This window comes from Amphiura filiformis, chromosome 5, assembly GCF_039555335.1.
Source record: "Amphiura filiformis chromosome 5, Afil_fr2py, whole genome shotgun sequence".
Classification (NCBI taxonomy): domain Eukaryota; kingdom Metazoa; phylum Echinodermata; class Ophiuroidea; order Amphilepidida; family Amphiuridae; genus Amphiura; species Amphiura filiformis.
The window spans coordinates 55,128,268-55,146,511 of record NC_092632.1 but is presented as its reverse complement, the minus strand read 5'-3'; the positions used below and the strand labels follow the sequence as shown (position 1 = coordinate 55,146,511).

The following is an 18,244-nucleotide window of genomic DNA, read 5'->3' as shown; positions in this document are numbered from 1 at the left end:
GTTTAAAAAAAATTAACCAATTTCATATTATAAGATCGTACATTATGGCTTTAACAGAGAATTACCATTTACCAGATAGATTAAGCCCATAAATTGTTCAAATTACCAACTTCATTACCATATTTTGTGATAAAAATCTAAGCAAGTGTAACTAGTAGATATCCTTTCGTTTCGCTACCATACGCCAATCAGATCTGGCAATAATTTGATTTTATCAAATTTCCAACCATTTGTAGAAGAGTTCCGCATAAAATATGCAAACAAAATGCGCATACATTTTGCTATGCATTTAATTAGCATTATAACACTTTTAGAACGTGTCAGCTTGGCATAATGCAGTGTAGCATTGCTTAATCACAATAATTGCAAAACAATTGAAAGCTGTATATTTTGCTACTTATACAATACAAACAAATTCAAACAGGCTACTTATAATATGCAGGTTAAACCAATTTTATTAAATGTCTTTTCAATTATAAAGTTTTACAATTATGGCATATTTTTCAAATACTTCCAAATATTCTTTTAATATTAACATTTTTATATATTTTTTTTCATAAATCAAGGGCTCGGTGAAACAATACCTCATCTCCCTCTCCATTTTGAGATTAATTGCACTTTGAGTCTGTGTTGGATTGGTTGTAAAGACTTCACAAAAAGTAACACAGCCATTACAAATCCAACTATAGCTTCAGAACTATTAATTGTATTCACAATATTTTAACATAGAAATACATGTGGTGTATGTTTGATACCCCATTTGTCTAATTTTGTTCAATTATTACCAACACAGTAGTATTTTTAAAGAAAAAACTCTGAATTTAAAAGTTGCAGTACATTGCATAATGACAGCTTTTACATGCCACAATGCTTGCTTTTAATAACCATTGATAGCTGTAATGCAACTTCAAAATTCAGGGTTTTTTAACAAAAATACTGCTGTGTAGTTAATGGTAATATTGAATGAAATTGGATGAATTGTCTTGTCTTTCTGTGCTAAAATATTGTGAATATGATTAATTAGTTCTGAGCCTAGTTCTGAGGCATATTTGTAACAGCTGTGTAAATTTTTATAAAAAAATATAATATTTGCCCAAAATGGAGATGAAAATTACAGTGTTACGCTGAGCCCTAGTAAGGCCTCAAAAAACAATTGTTTGATTGGCGTAACCCGACTGACCCTAGAGTTTTGTTTTTTTTAAAATAAATAAATAAAAAAATTAATTCATTAATTTTTTTTTTTTTTTTTAAAGGAAGAAAAAAAAAATCCAATGCTTTTATCAAACGCAATTTACGGCTTTAAAAGTAAAAAAAAAAAATAATAAAAAAAATCCAGACCTACCTACCCTAATTTTTTTTTTATGTTATGCCAATCAAAACAATTTTCTTTTTCAGGCCTAATAGAGATATCAATATGATGCAGGTCTATTTACAAGAACTATATTTACATACAAAGTACAAAATTTACATTGGTAGTGAAAATATAATTTTTCTTTCTGAAATTTAGTACTGATAAATTTTATCAAAAAGAGTGCTATGTTAGCTCTCAATTGGTTCATAATTACATTATGATAACAAGAGTACAAAACAGATGGAAAAACGGTGGCACGATCGACATGAATTATATAAATACACACAATTTTTCTCCAGGTTTGCCATTGCAAATAATATAGGAGACAAGCAGAAAAAGTGATCCTGCCAAGGAATCACACCCAAGACCTCAGATTTACAAGACCTGTGCCTTAGTCACTTGCCAAGTGGTTTTATAAAAAAGAAATGCTGATGCAAATTTCATTATTAATAATCAAAAATAAATTGAATAAATATATCTGCATTAATAGGCAGTGGTATAATATCAAGAAAAGGAAATGGCATATTTAATAATTCACTTATCTTAGTGCTCCTAGATAATAATTCCCTTTCAAATCTATTATTTTCTCTTACAAAATGAAAAATAATAATATTTTACAAAAACAGATTAGTTAAATTTTAATCACAATGACTGATCAGCCATGCACTGGTTCAGTTATTCATTATGCAAACAATATAAAGATGTTGATGTATACAATATAGTGAAAAATAAGATGGCGGTTTCAATTAATACAACTAGACAAGAATGACAAGATTTCTAATGATTGCAGCTCCTTAAAGACTATCAGTGATTCGCAAAATTATAAGTCATTAAAGACTAAGCTTTTGTCATTTTTGTAAAGAGAATGGCAGCGCTAACCTACCATACAAATGATGCAAGTGATAAGATTAAACACGGTAAAGGGGAAAATGTCAAAGTTTGGTCAATATTTTTGAGTTTGTCTGCATAGACTCTTGTAGCTTGTAAAATTATCAACACTGCTATAAATTTTTCCCATTTTGCCATTTTTTTATAGGAAAAATACCTAATGACACATTATTTTATTGACTTATATCCTTCACTTTTAAGCCAATCAAACCAATTTTATGTAACACTTTTGCTGAGATCACTGATAAGAGTCTTTAAGGGACATTCACAGACTTTGAATTTTACATAAACAAGTGTTAACATGGTGACCTTATTTAGGCTACCTTAATTAAACCCCTGAGTCTCAAAGTCTCTCAAATCCTCTTTGAAAATCAAAAATTCATTTTCTTCTGTCTTTTTTTTCAACAAAAGGTAAAAATAAAACTCAAAATTCCTATTTGATTTCAAGTTTTCAACAAGTTTTGAAGTTCTCAGTACAGAGAATAATTATTTTGTAGCAGTGACTTTGTTTGTCTACTATTCCAACATTTGCAACAGACACTTGATACTTTACTTTCTGCACAAAATGCTTTTCCCAAAGCCTGAACTGACACATAAACAAAAATTAAATAAAAAAACCCATTCCACATTAGGTTTTCAATTTCTTACAAGCTTAGAGACTCAGGAATTAATTAAGGTGGCCTTACACATTTCAAAAGTACAGAAATATCATATTGGCATGTCGCATGGATCATATTATCATTAACCTAATGCCATGATTTCTTCGTGTTACAAAATTTAAAATCTGTGTTACAAATTGGATGATTTCTGTGATTTTCCGTTTTCCACTATAAAGCACTGAAAAGCTCAACCAAACATGTTTTAATTGGATATTTTTTCTTACTTTTTTACTGTAGTATGGCCAAACTCTTGCATCGTAGGCCTAGAATTAATTCTATTTTGTTTGATGGTTAATTATTGCTAAAATATCACTTTTCTTTGTTTTATTTTGCAAATCAACACAAAAGTTAGACATTTTACACAATTTTTCACTATTTTGTGGCATTTCTAAATTTCTGTGACCAAACCCCAAATTCCGTGAATTTTTCTGTATTTCCGTATCACAGAGAAATCATGGCTTTATATTAACCCAGCAAACACAAATGTTTTACAGAAAACAATTAAATGTCAGGCTATAAAACCTTTTAATAACATTCAATTCAAAAAACATTTTTGAAAATTTGCTGCAAAACATTCTAACATAATTTTTTTTTAAGGTTGACAAAAATATTTTGCAAAAATATTTGCCAAAAATGTTTTGCAGTAACATTTTTTTCATATAAAACGTTTCAAAGCGTTTTCACTACCTTTATCTAACCCGACATAAAATGTTTTGAATAAAACCAAAAATGTCTATAACAATATAGCTTAAACATAATTACAGAACAGGACAATACATTATATTTCCAATATAATAATTTGAGAGCCAGAAAGCCTGAACTCACAAAAGATTCCTTTGTGACAGTCACAGCTTTCTGATTCTCAACCCTTGAATTGTTTCCTGCCTGAAATGCCACCTGAAAGTCTTGGACGTGTTCCAAAACCTGTTGTTATTATCGGTTCCTATGGCTGCTTCAAAGCAAATTATCTTTTATGAATTTCAAATACCTGAAACACAAAATAGTGATGCCAGCATTTTTAAGGACCAAAGTCTCTGGCACAAGTTCAGTCTTAAACAAGAACTTGCGATATAATTACTTACTTTAGGGTAAGTTCAATTATTACACTTTCTAATGCTACACAGCATTAATACAATTTGAGAATTATGATCCCAAATAGTCTGAAGTGACAATATAGGCCTAGCTGGTAGAAAGAAAAAAAATGTAGGGACACATGATGAGACTACTACTACTACTTAAAAGCAGTAGTATAGAATCATCATGCATAGCCCACATTTTTTTCTAATTTTTTCTTCTCTAATGTCTTGGTTGAATATTATACTGATACACATCTTTTCCTTCAAATCCTTGGGCAAACACTAACGCCATCTCCTTTGGAGTAGCAGTGATGTATGCAAATCCACCCAGTGACAGTAACCGTGCATAATGAAAACGTAAGGAGCCTGAGGGGACATTGTCTTTATGTGATGTTGTTGGGTCTACAATGTTAGCTGAACCAATGACGAAATACTCTACAGTTGAGTTGACTTCATTGATGTGCTGTGAAAATGTACAAAAGAAAACGAAACCCACTAAGTTAATAATCTATATACATCAGTAAATGATACCATAAAATACACATTTTAAGTATAAGTTTTAATTAGCATTAACATTTCGCCATGCAATATTGATGACGAAAATTATGGTTGTGGGCATACTATATACATGTATAAGTGCAATTAACAAATCATTAATAGTCAGCAATTCATTTGTGACCCATTACATCAAAACATGGCATTTGTCGGTTGCAATATGACATGAAATACCAGCACCGCCACAAATATGCTCGTCCAACCCTAAATTTTAATGCTTCTGCCACCACTGGTGAATAATGTGTTGTTGAAAGCTTATTCGGATGAAAAACAAAATAGCATTCTTCAGTTTATCACTACAAACTGAATAAAAGTTATACTGACAATCACAATCATGATGCCAGCAGCAGGAAGAATCTTGGAAGACAATAAGTGACAATAATGACCAATTAGGGATATACCAAAGTTGTACTCAACTTTGCAATATGTATGTAGGGTCACGGAGAAACAAAATTTGTGCACACAATTGGAACTCAACATCTCAGAATTTCCCTTTAAATATTGCAATTGATGAGGAGTACATGCACAAACACAAAACAAAAGATAAGCAATGCATGGTTTGGTGTAGCTATTATATAATTTCAAGTATGACAATGGTTAAAAAATGTGACATGATCAAGGGAAATGAGTCATTTGTCGCTATTAAATATTGATTTTGAGATAATGGCAAAGAAAGTGTTAAAATTCTTTAGTTTTATACTGTTTTCAGCGATTGATAAATTGACATACTAAGTAACTTCGTGAAGAAAAGTTGTATCTATGTGGGGTTTTCAGTTTCTGAAAGCTCTAAATGTCCTCTTTAGAAACACGTGTAAAACTAATTTTCAACCAGGGTCAACCTTGATTATGTCACATATATACATGTATGTGGACATGACAAAGCATCAGGTGACATGTTTTATGGTTACATATATAGCAGTAAACATTGTTGGTAAATCAACACCAGCTGTTGTTGATTTCCTGGTGTGCATTGTTTCCTGGTGTGTATCATTCTTGCCTGATATGTTCAGTGGCACATATGCATACCGGGTATTAATTTAAAGAGAGTCTAATGGGTCATGTTGGCATTGATTTAACCCGGTGAAAGATGTATATTGTACCACTCCACTTGCCGTTCCGGTTCATAGAAAAGAACAATCAATCTTTTACTGAGTGATTATATTTCGATCAACACAGCTCACACATGTAGACAGTTAATATTTGTATAACATGGTATAATATGACTATTTTTACCTCAGTTCCACAAAAGTACACATTTAGTGGTGAAACCATTGATTATATACTTTTCATTTTTTAATGGTTATTCTCTAGTTGGAGAATTTTGAATGGAACAGTCCGTATTTTAAATATTGTACTCAATATAATCTTTTGTACTATTTCTGAACATTATAGTACTTCTTGCATATATACAGTCTTCAAATACAAAGTGCAGGAAAATTTTGTACATATCTATGTCACTGGCATATAAAGATAAGTATCAAAAACTTACTTTCTGACACTGTAGAATGACCTAGGCTTAATGATGGCGTGATATATATCCTTGCTATCCAATCCATTTGCAAATACAAAATGAAGCTCACTCTCTCTTTCTTGGACATAGGCAAATCCACCAAGCTTGCTCTCTTCAGCATAGTAAAATTGAAGCGAGTTCTTGGGAACAGATTTTTTATGTTCAGTAGAATTCTCAACTATGTGTGCTGCGCCAATGACAAAGTATTCAACACTTGAGCCTGGTTCACGTAAGTGCTGTTTTGATCAAAGGAGAAATATAAGGAGGGGTCAGACACTGCCCAATTCATTGTAGGTGAAAATATTGTAGCTGGTAATTTGTCAAATAGACAGCTCCCTAATCTGAATATCCCAACAAGAATTAAGGTTTCCATGTCCTTATTTGCTGGTGGGATTTTTACAGGATGGCACTGTTATTAGTTTGTGCCTAAAATTGCAGTTATGTGAAGGAATGCCACATGCCCCATTAGGTGAATTTATATATATATGGTGAAATGATTTGAGTAGCACAGTGGAAATAGTTTCTGCATGTTAGCAAGGGAACAAACCAAACGTTTGATGACATCCTATAAATGAAAGGGCTTCGTTAGGAGGCAGACCCATCCGTCCCGCCCCTTAACATACATGTGGAATGCTGAAAATTCCAACTTTGACCAGTGTTTCAACTAGTTTTTTTACAAAAATAATCTGTCCTTTTGACCCCATCCCCTCATGCAAAGGACTTTCTTTTATAGGATATCAATCATATCATCAAACTTTTGATTAGTTCCCTAAAGCACAAATTGCAATTATATATGGATATACAAGTGAAAAGGCTAACAGGTGGTTGATCACATGATTTACATGTATGGGAAAATGCAAACCAAAGCTTGATAAAAAGATATTTGAAAAGGATATGTGACATCATCAAGGTGAATGAGTCACATGTTGGCAATTTTCCATTACACATTTTTTTTTTACATCGCTTTCTGAAAGTTTACGAATGCTACATCTTGATGCAAACACCATCAAAATTGGACATCTGGTTACCGAGTTGTGAGCAAATTTAACAATGACTGGAAACAATAAAAAACAAAAAAAATTTGAACACTGTTTTTGCAAATATCTCAAAAACTAATTATATTAGCAACATCTGACTCATTCCTCTTGACCATATCACATGACATTATGTTTAAAAGCAACTCCAAGATTAGCACCCCACAATTCACCATATACAAAGCTATACAAGCATAGAAAAGATGTGCTAATGAAGTAGGTGAATGGCAAATGTGAAGTCAATCTGATGAAGACAACATCTGACAACAAAATGAAGGTAAAATAAAAAATGAAGGTACATGTAGAATAAAATACCTCCGTACATTTAATACTACTTCCTTATTATTGTACCAGTAAGACTCAAATTTGTAAACCATGTTATGGTACATAGGCTTGCAGTTGACTGAGGATTCAGAGTAAGTAATTTGAAATGGAATATTATGATTAAATTGGCCTAGATTTTAATTGTTGATTACTTGATCCACAAACTATTTTGTACACCTTTCTCACATCTTTCTCTGCATTTGACAGTGTCATGATTTTGAAGCCTTTCTGTACATTTGCAATTTGGAGCCTTTCTCTGCATGAGACATTTCACAATTATGTGACAGTTTGACACATTTCTCTTCATTGGGGTCTTTCTTTACTTTTGAAACCTTATATGAGACTTTGCTCTGTTTTTTCTGTATTTGTATTTAAGACTTTGCTTGAGACCTTTTTCAGTACCGGTACCTGAAACCTTTCTCTATGTAAGAGAACTTTCTTAATATTTGAGAAATTTCTTTGTATTTGAGATCTTTCTCTGTATTTAATTAAGACATCTCTGTATTATAATGATATTATCAAATGCTTGGGAATAGTTTTTTCTTTTTAAACTTCAAACAGCAAAGGCAAATTGTTGTGAACTCCATGAAAACATATACAAAAAACCTATCACGAGAAAAATATCTTGGTAATTACCGTACCTGTAGATTATGGTCATGTCCACAGAAATAAGCATTGACGTTGTATTTCTCAAGAAGTGGTTTGAGTCTATCCACCAAACATTTAGTTGGTCCATGCTCAGCTATTGACCACACAGGGAAGTGTCCAGCTACAATAACATACTCATCTCTGTAATGACAAGGAGTAGAATATTCACAATAAAGCTGACAAAATCTTCAAGGGTTATTCTCTCAAATTCTAAAATTTTAAAGGATGACTCCGGCAATCATAACATTATGCCTTATGATAGAAAATTAATTATCAAGCACGAATCACATGGTTTGAAACAAACTCATATTGACCATAAAAACAAATAAAAACAGCAGGCTCTCAACACGACACATGCAATATTCAAATTTCCCGGGCCAAAATTGTCTAGTGCAATGACGTCATGGTTACTTGTGCTGATTGTTGTCAGCCTTCATTGTATTACTGGGATGTCATTGCACCGGACAATTTTGGCGCCTGGGAATTTTGAATACCGCGTATTGAGAGCCGGCTGTTTTTATTTGTTTCTATGGTCTATATGAGTTTGTTTGAAATAAAACCATGTGATTCATACTTCATAATTATTTTTCTAACATATAAGGCATAATGTTGTTATTGCCAGAGACACCCTTTAATACTACACTGGTCAACATTTGTGACACTTTGTAAGACTTACTCCAATTCAACAACTGTTATAATTCCTTGAGGCAGTAGAGTAAAACAAAATTTAGTGATTTTCTTTTAAAAAAATGCTCATTTTTTGCAAAAATCTGTTAATATGTTAGTTGAATTCCTTACATCATTTCCTTTCTGAAAATGTATACTTTTATATACTTGCACCATTACATTTAGAGATACAATAAAAAACAATATCTAAATTACTGACTCGAGGAAGGCATATGGACTATAGGTATAAATGAATTGAGTCAGCAGCATTGAGTCCATTCTGCAGACTCTGGTGACAATGTAAGGGTCCAGCCGGCCAGCGTATCGGCCTGCCTGCAAAAAAACAGTGATCTTTATAGGCTTTTGGCCCAAGGGCCCCCTTATTTCAAGCACTTACTTGATGGTATCCTGCAGCTGTTTCTCAATCCATGCCCACTGGTCTTCAGCATGCTTAGGATTCTCTGGTCCTTGTGGTGGTATACTAATCAGTACATTATCATGAGTATTACCACATAATGTTACTGTGTCTATCATAACCAGAGCTACAGAGGCATTGGAACCAGGAATTGTGTACTTCTGTGTGTAGTATAAAGAAGGGAAATTCCTGAGAAATGAACAGAAACAAAAACACCAAATACACTTTGATTAGTTTCAAGTACATTATCATAGGTTGTAACCTTAATTCAACCCCAGGGGCTGGGAGCATACCCGTAGACTGGGTGGCTGAAATGGATGTGCCCAAACATGCCGATTTTCCACATTTTTTGCATAAATTAAAATTGCTGTTTGTAATTGTGTTTTCCCTTGCCTGAGATCGGTATGGATCTCAGTTGATCTTGGGGTTATATGTTCTTCTTCTTTTGGTTAATAAAGATGATTAAATAAAATTGCCTGGTATGCATTGCATATGCCACTGAACATAACATTATAAAACACACATCAGGAAAATTGTTACCATTGGCCCCCTCGACAATTAAATCACCTCGGATAGACCCTGCTCTTAGGCAAAATCATTAAGGGCAGTGTAAGGGGAGGAGTGTAAGGGGAGGAGTATTAGGGCCTTTAGAGACATATTCATGAGCTCATGAATATTAATGAGGTCAGATGTCGCTTCCAGTTTGCATATTAATGAGTTGAGCAAGGTTCATTAGCATATTCATGAGCTCATGCATATGTGACACGATCTGGTCCATGGGGGCCAAAGGAGGCATTTTTGAAAATTGAGTTAAGTATTTTTACATTATACATACAATAGGCTATCATGTACTGAAAACACTAAAGGTCTAGTATACTTGGTTCTAAAGTTATGAGTTTTTTTATGTCTATTTCCTTAAGTATTTTATTATTTTTTTACTCCATATTTTTACCTTTATCTCAGTTTCAAATTTGCCGCCTTTGGCCCCCATGGACCAGATCGTGTCACATATTAGAGGTCAGAGGTCACTTTCCATTTGCTTATTAATGAGATGGGTGTGGCTCATGGTTTACTGATAATCCCACAGGAAACATGTAATCCAATGTTTTTTGTGCTAATGTAAATATTTGTGTAAAAATTAGGCCACTACCTTGATTTTACATGGTACAATATGTATCACCCTTTAGCATTACGGTAAATATTTACCATCGCTTTGATTTTTGTGTGTATGCTATTTGTGCTGTCACATTGCCATAATGATCATGGTTACCAGCTAACACATTCCATGGAATCTGTAGAGACTTGGCTTTAAACACATTCTCGTAGGTGTCCTACAAGGAAAAGAAAATAAGTTTACATACATTATTTTGGGATCCTATTCCTATGCCACTTTTCAATTACTTGCTAAATTTTTGATATTCAGAACTAAAGCAACTTGGTCCGAGGAGGGAAGGGCACTCAATATTGAGACTTGCTTTGAATCAGTGGCATATATTTTAATTTTCTTTTTAACAGTGGGAGGGGGGGGGGTTGGAAAACATTTTTTGAAGTAGGCCTATAGTGAATAAAGCACCTTTTGTTGGCATCGGAATAAATTTTATGGCACAAATGTGTGTGAAGTGTGCAAAATTTGTTGCCATATTGAAGCTAAAATGGTGAAATATGGTGCAAAAGTGGAACAAATGCCTGCAAAAGAGTGCACAAATGAGCACTTTTTAGGCTAAAATGGCTAAATATGAGGTTAATTTGGTCATCCCCTTATTCATCCCCTAGATTTACGCCTGTTTTGTATGCTGCCCTCAAAGGCCCATATTTTTCCAATTTGCTCCTCAAAGGCCTATAGATTTGTTTTTAACAAAATCTTCAAAGCACCCATTCTTTTTTATCTTCAAAATTCTCATTTGAGACTATTTATAATACTAATAATATCCCCTGTGTCAACATAACCCAAATGTTGAGCACTTGCCCAAGAAAGACACCCAATCAGAGCAAGTTGAAATTTGTATTGTAATCATAACATACTGAACACCCCTTGTATACCCAAAAATTTCATAAATTTGAGATTTGATCTATTTATTGTATGTTATTGTATTATGTTGTAGATACAAACTACACACGTTTGAAATTCTTGTGATCAGGCAAATAATTAGGTATCATTCAACAAGGTTTAGAGCATTTTTAACCTTTCATGAACTCTAGCTGTCACTACTGTCACTTGTGGGAAATTCCAAAATGCCTAAACTTTAGACCTTGTACTTCACTGTGTTGAAACCGGCATGCTTTTATCACAAAGTACATATTGCTCCAGATAAGCAGCTTCAATATAACTGCAATACATCTAGGATAAATGTGTAATGAAATATTGGGAATATTAAAATCCAGCAATCTTTACTAATTTGACCTCAGATTGTGCGAATCATATAAATGATGTCAACTTCTGACTTCCGGAGTATGATCAATGTCTTAGCTAGCCCACTCCTCTGCCCATCATTTTATTGGGGAGTTAATGCATTTAACAGATGCTACATAAAAATTGTAGGTGTTGACAAAGGGTATTGACCTTTTTAGTAGACTTGATTTGCAAAACATAAACAAGGCCATATATATAGCACCACATAATATTTGAACTATTTGAACCCCCCAATGGGCTGTAGAAGTCTGGTAAATGTTTTAAAGGTCAAATTAGGACAGGTAATTTTATTCAAATGACAGGCAACCCTCAATTTCTAGCTAAGACACTGAGGGGGGAGGTGGTATTTAACCCCAGGATCTACACTTGAACTATGATAGTTTGCAGTACCTGGAATCTTTTATCATTAACATCAGTGACACCATTCTCATAGAAGTTATCTCCCAGCGCCATGACAAAGGATGCATTAATATTCTCAGCAATGATACTCATTTGTTTAGCTACAGCAACTTCATCAGGAGTGTAGTATGGGTAAATAGGGATTCCTCCCCAATCTCCAAGAACCATGAAATGAAGAGAGTTATCATCTGTAGAGAAATAAAAACAAATTGATATTATTTTGAAATTATGCATGTAAGCCTTGAAGTAAGCATCATCGAAATCATACTTTTGAGTGGCTTGTCACCATTTCATGTTCAAATACAATGTAGATCTAATTTATCATATACCGGTATTACTTTATTTTATTAAACCAATAAGGCGTAGCTAGCTTTTTAGTGTGAGCGGGCAAAGCCAATTTTTGTCCCCATTTGCCCATTTTTGGTCCCAATTTTAGTGATTTTAAGGGGGTACTACACCCCTGGCCAATTTTGGGCCTATTTTTGCATTTTTCTTAAAAATTATAGCACATTGGTGACAAGTAAGACATGTATATTATAGGGGCAAGGACTACAACTACATGTACAGTACTGAAAAATCAGCAACTCAAAGCAAGTAGTTATTGATTTATTGTTCATACATACTCGCTATATAACAGCATGCGTGATTGGTCGATAGGCGGGCATAAACAACGTTTATGCCCGGCGTTCGATCATAAACAAGCCGCGAGAACTGATGGACGCCATGCGAGTAGGATATTACGCGTCTATGTTCGCGAGCTATTTACGCAAAGCGTGAGTGATGTACGCGATGTTCTCGCGCGTCCAAGCACGATGGACTGAGCAAGAAAACGTTTTCTTACAATTAGCGATGGAGAAACTGTTAAAAAATGATAAGGAACTGGTAGTTTTAGTTTAAAATGATGGTATTTTTAGTTTTGGAGGAAATAACAGCAAGCAGAATGTTATGTATGTATGAGCGGGGTTCATTCATATATTTTCATGACTAAGCGTTGTTTATGCCCTCGGCTAAAGCCCTCGGGCATAAACAATCGTTTAGTCATGAAAATATATGAATGAACCCCTAAATCAAATAAGGGTTTCCCTCATTTTTGACTGCAACTCCACAACTGTTGTCTGTGCTGAAATAAAATTTCCAGTGCAGTAGTTGTAGTCCTTGCCCTATACATCTTACTTGTCCCCAATGGCAATGCGCTATCATTTTTGAGAAAAATGCAAAAATAGGCACAAAATTGGGCAGGGGTGTAGTACACCCCTTTAAATTGTTACTATACAAAATTTTTATTTCTGTGTAAAATTGCAATTGCAAAGGCTTTGTCAACACATCATAAAAACATAGAGGTCCTTATTTTTGTTATTTCCCCAAAGACCTACCTCTAGCTTGAGTTTGCAATGTGTTTATAAATCAAGGGTTCAGAAGCAGAAAGCCGCAACTCACTTTCCCACAGTCTCGGATGGGTAAATAATTAGAGCTAAACCACCTTCTCCTTCACTCTGCAGATTATTACCCACACACCACTACTACTGCCAGCAACAAAGTTATAGTGCTCTTGGGGTACTGTGTGTTGACGGAGACTCAATTAGTCTACAGACTATGTTTATTCTGTTATATTTTTTAGCTCGAAATTCAAGGGTGCCACCACTGCATTTACTAGTACTACCGACTATAACGGTATACACACTATGAAATTTTGCACTGAAAATGACAGGGTATTACAAAATGTAAACTGAAAATCATCAACAAAACAAAAGAAATTGTTAGACTGAAATTGTTTTGAGTAGGTAAATATTTCAGTGTATTTTTCAGTGGTATATCAAGTGGCTAGGCCTTGTCATTTGAGGCGAGTGTTTGCTCTCGCTCGCCACCGCTCGCCCAAACCCAATTTCTATGTGAGCGATTTTCCACTTGCCACTAGACACTTAATATCGCTCGCTGCGAATCACCCAAATTTGAACTACATTCCAGTTTGAGCACTTTTAAATGTATTTGATTTATAGTTAAATATCGCTCGCTGCGAATCACCCAAATTTGAACTACATTCCAGTTTGAGCACTTTTAAATGTATTTGATTTATAGTTAAATAACTTGGCCTTAATCCCTTAACGCCTAGCATCATGCTACGGAGTGATTGACCACTTGCCTTAAAATCTAGACGGCAAGTCCTGAGTGGTTATATTGTCCTCTATAATGAGCAGTGATCCAGGGCACTCATTTCCATAACAATAGCACTAGCCAGCTCATTTCAGTGTGAATAAATCCATTTCAGTGACAGTGGGATAATGGATTTAATCTATTTGCAGGATTAAATCCCGGGATTAAATGATGGGCCAAAGATTTTCAGTCTGTTTTTCAGTGTGATTGGACAATGATTATTTCTTCTTCTTTCTTGGTTGTGCAGTCCTCATATAAGATGAGTATCAAACGCACTGCGAGGGTGGTCATGCGTGGCCGTGGTACAAACATGACATAAACAAAACAAATTGTGCGCAAAATAAACAGGTGCGAGTAAAAACTGGTAGCAAGATGATTACTGCCAGCAGGCCCGCAACGCAGTCTTGATCGTACTGAGCCTGGGGAGCAGGATGCAGCTGGGTCGGTTGACAGGCTGTTCCAGTTACGGAACAGAACTATTCCTGTTCGTCTGGCTTCACTTGAAGCGATGAGCAGATATTGCTACAGATACAGATAGTGCGTGGAAAGTATGAGTTTGTTTGAGTAAGCTGTCGAACTGCACCGCGGATATATCCTATAATCGATATTTGCATACAGAATAACAAAAGAACCATTTCATTGTTATTTTCAGTGGTGCTGTTCATTGAGTTTTTTTGACAGCGTTCATTTCAGATAGTAGTGAATTTCAGTGTAAAAATTTCATAGTACGGTACGTTATTGTCTTTGACTGTCACATGATCATCATGTCACATGTGATTGACTGAGCCTTTGGTAGTTAATTCCCTAAGCTTACCTGTTGTTGTCGATGGTCGTGCCAAATTCACAGCACACATCCATAAAAATACTACGACATGTAGATATGTAGCCATTTTATAATGTTTATTTACACAAATTACAGCCTATCTTGCCGAAGTGCCGAATTTCCTCCTCTCAACTTCCTCCTCTCAAGCTAGTTTGTGCAATGATGTTATCCGATGGGCAGAACAGATTAATAAATATTAATGAAGTGACGTCATACTGATGCCATCGAGTTGGATTTCATGCTTTGAAAACCAAATTTTGAACATTTGAAAATTGCCCGGGGAGTGGGAGGGGCTCAACTTTAGGTTTGACGGGTATGTGCCTCCCGGTGTCGCAATATAAGGCCTATAATCGGTACAAAACCTTATTAAAAATGAGGGGGGGGGGATCATTGGGTACAAACACAATTAAAACTAGGGGTGGGGGGGGGGGGGAACTGAAAAGGGGTCATAGGCCTATTCAATTTCAAGAAAGGGGTCATGGGGTAGCAAATTTGGAAAAAAAATTGAGCAAAATTGTATTTCTTGAGCAAAATTGTATTTCTTGTTCCAAATTTCCCATATAACAAACTTGCTGAAATAAGGAGGATGTCATTTTCTTCAGCAGGAGGAGGGTCATGAATATCTCGGTAACCAGAGTCAATTTTTTATGACCCCCTATCACAGGCTAATTTTTTTTACGATCCCCGCTATCTTGGGTCGAAAATTTCTATGACCCCCCCCCCTCTTTACGCTTACACAGACTCTAGACAAATTATTCACTGCCGGCACTAAGGCACTCGAGCACGCCAAAAAAGTGGAAAGTGTGCGGAGTGCGTTAAAATTTTGATTGTAAGTGCAAAAGGTGCGTGCAGCACGCAAAAACTTTGCATTATATAATTAAAGATTGTGCGCAAATTTTGATTGTTAAGTTAAAGAATGCGTGCACAGCATGCAAAAAAATTTGAGTCACCAGCTCTTAATAATTCTATAACCCCCCCTATTTTGGGTGTTAAAAAATTATAACCTCCTTATTTTTGGTCTCAAAATTCTATGACCCCCAGTATCTTCATGATCCCCCTTCCGAAGAAGATGACAGCTCCCTAAGGGTGTACACCACCAATAAAGCATCCCATTGAAACACACATGAAAACGCCTCTTTTCTTTGCACAATTTTACAGCGTTTCGGCAACAAATCATGAACATGGAAAAATACCATGTCGATTGCTAAATCAATGAAAATTTAATATATGCGTCGATGTATGGGTATTCTTCCAATTATTTTCGAGATATGGGCGTTTAAACATCGCCAACACCATTTTTGACCTGTTCTCTAATCTCTACCCTTGGCTACACCACTGTTTCTATGGAAATTTGTGAAATTTTTTATATACATGTTACATGTAGACGTAGCTTTTATCATTATACAGTATAGATATATGGACTTGGCAGCCTAATTAAATTCTGATGTGTAATCGATCAGCAAGGACATTCAATATATTTAAATGAAGTGCCTAAAGTCAGGTGGGTGATGAAGAAGTGTACACTGACAGCTAAAGCCGGGAGCTTGAAACCTGCACAAACACACTTTGGGCATGTGTCACAATGGCACCACTTTCTCAAGAACTACGCCTAGCCGCCCACACAAGTGTGCGAACATATAAGGCACATAACTTTCTATTCTAATTAATCACTTATTGAGTTATCTGCCAGGTAAAAGTGTTAAAATAGTTCATAGTTATTTTATTTCCATCATTAGAAAATACACAAAATAGAAAAGAACAAAATACAATAAGATGGAGGCAAAACAAAAGGCATTAAGCTTGCAATATGTTGCCCCAAAACAAATCAGAGATAAATAGCACCTTACAAAATATAACCAAAAAAAAAAAAAAAAAAAAATCCAAAACAACTAAAAAACAGTACAAACATGTTAGCAAGATAAATCAACTTGCAATCAACAATACTATATTACCGGGGTATTATTTCAGATTTAGTGACCACAAAAAAGCTTTACACTGTCTGAAGACAATTTCTTTAAATATTTCTTTTAAAGTGAGATACAAGGGTAATTAAATTCATTCCAGATATTGGCAAATGATTAAAAATTTATATTTTTGATATTCAACAGTCCTCGAAGTAAACTTTTTCCCAAAAGTTACAATTGTTTTTGGTGTTTTGGGGAAAAAAGTCCATCTTCAATACGAAAGGTCAAAATTTCCAATTGATCATCACCTTTTCATCCCAGCTACATACACTTTATAAACACATTAGATTTGGACAGTTTAATGCAAGGACTGTTAAATATCATAAATTTTTAAAATATCAAATTTTGTATTATATTGCAAATTTCAAAAAATCTAAATTATTTGATATCAGAAGGACATTCCTCATATTCAGAATTCAATTTGAAATGTCGGATGTCCCACAAAAATACTGTCAAAACGTGCTTAAACATAGTGTAGCAATATCTCCATGAGAACAGAAAAATTGTATCAATAGCAAATAATATAGTTTTATCTTGGATGTGTTATTGATATCATTCATATACAAAATAAATAGAAGTGGCCCAAGGATTGATCTTTGACACTTGATATTTTCTATTTGTGACGATACTTTGTTATAAGAAAGAAAATGTTTTCTGTTTTAAAAATAATTTCTAAACCATTCTTTGAAAATACCTCTGAATTCGTAATGATACTATTTACTTAACAATATATTATCAAATATTATTATATTATGGTATCAAAGGCTTTTAATAAGTTCTTAAAAATACCTATGGTGTACATTCCATTATCAATTACCCTGCTAATATCATTAACAAAATCTAATACAGCCATGTATGTGGAATGGTTAGTGCAAAAACCATATTGTTTTTAAACAAAATATTTTGCTTGGATGCTTGAATTGTGAAAAATATTGAGGGTATCCTCCAAGCAAATGTTACAATATGGCTTTAATGTAAAACCATAAAATACAGCCACATCCATCCTACACCCACCTTGTACATGTTTTCACTGCCAAACATGGATCCTATTAGCCTCTGATGTAACCGTGGACTTCTACGCACTAACATTTCACTATTTCAAAGTGTGGACTTTTGTGGTAATATGGACCTGGTATTACATCTAAGATCTATGGTACCCATACCTCATATGTATTATTATGACATCTGGTGCACTCTGCCACTCTTACAAACATGGAAATTAATGGTTCCTGTGGGTCAACATGAGTGAAATGTCATAGGTGGGTCCACTTTTATCAGTGAAAACAATAATAAACACACATACAGAATGAAGGACTGGTTAATGGCTTATGCCTTCCTGAATTCTTCTGGAAATACATAAACTGAATAGTT

At 34.5% G+C, this 18,244-nt stretch overlaps 1 protein-coding gene across 3 annotated transcripts; it reads right to left on the bottom strand.

Moving 5' to 3' along the window:
* Positions 1–1,322: 1,322 nt before the first annotated feature.
* Positions 1,323–14,989, bottom strand: LOC140153393 (tartrate-resistant acid phosphatase type 5-like). 3 transcript variants are annotated; one of them, XM_072176136.1, is made up of 7 exons: positions 14,896–14,989; positions 11,927–12,115; positions 10,333–10,457; positions 9,109–9,315; positions 8,039–8,186; positions 6,019–6,275; positions 4,282–4,437 (listed from the first exon to the last, which is right to left on the bottom strand). In XM_072176136.1, the coding sequence occupies exons 1-7, from the start codon at positions 14,974–14,976 to the stop codon at positions 4,410–4,412; spliced, it is 1,035 nt and encodes a 344-aa protein (XP_072032237.1). In that variant the 5' UTR covers positions 14,977–14,989; the 3' UTR covers positions 4,282–4,409. The 3 variants fall into 3 exon arrangements, with proteins under 3 accessions (XP_072032238.1, XP_072032237.1, XP_072032236.1); XM_072176135.1 differs by having other exon boundaries at positions 11,927–12,123; positions 14,901–14,989; XM_072176137.1 differs by lacking the exon at positions 6,019–6,275 and having other exon boundaries at positions 1,323–4,437; positions 11,927–12,123; positions 14,901–14,989.
* Between the last annotated feature and the right edge of the window lie 3,255 nt (positions 14,990–18,244).

Bases quoted from the DNA above. Each gene is read 5' to 3' on its own strand.
- LOC140153393 (XM_072176135.1), bottom strand. From the start codon at position 14,976: ATGGCTACATATCTACATGTCGTAGTATTTTTATGGATGTGTGCTGTG. The intron at 9,316-10,332 runs GTAAATATTTAC...TTCATTTCTCAG, and splicing joins ACACAAAAATCAAAGCGATG to GAATTTCCCTTCTTTATACT. The intron at 6,276-8,038 runs GTACGGTAATTA...TGATCAAAACAG, and splicing joins GACATGACCATAATCTACAG to CACTTACGTGAACCAGGCTC.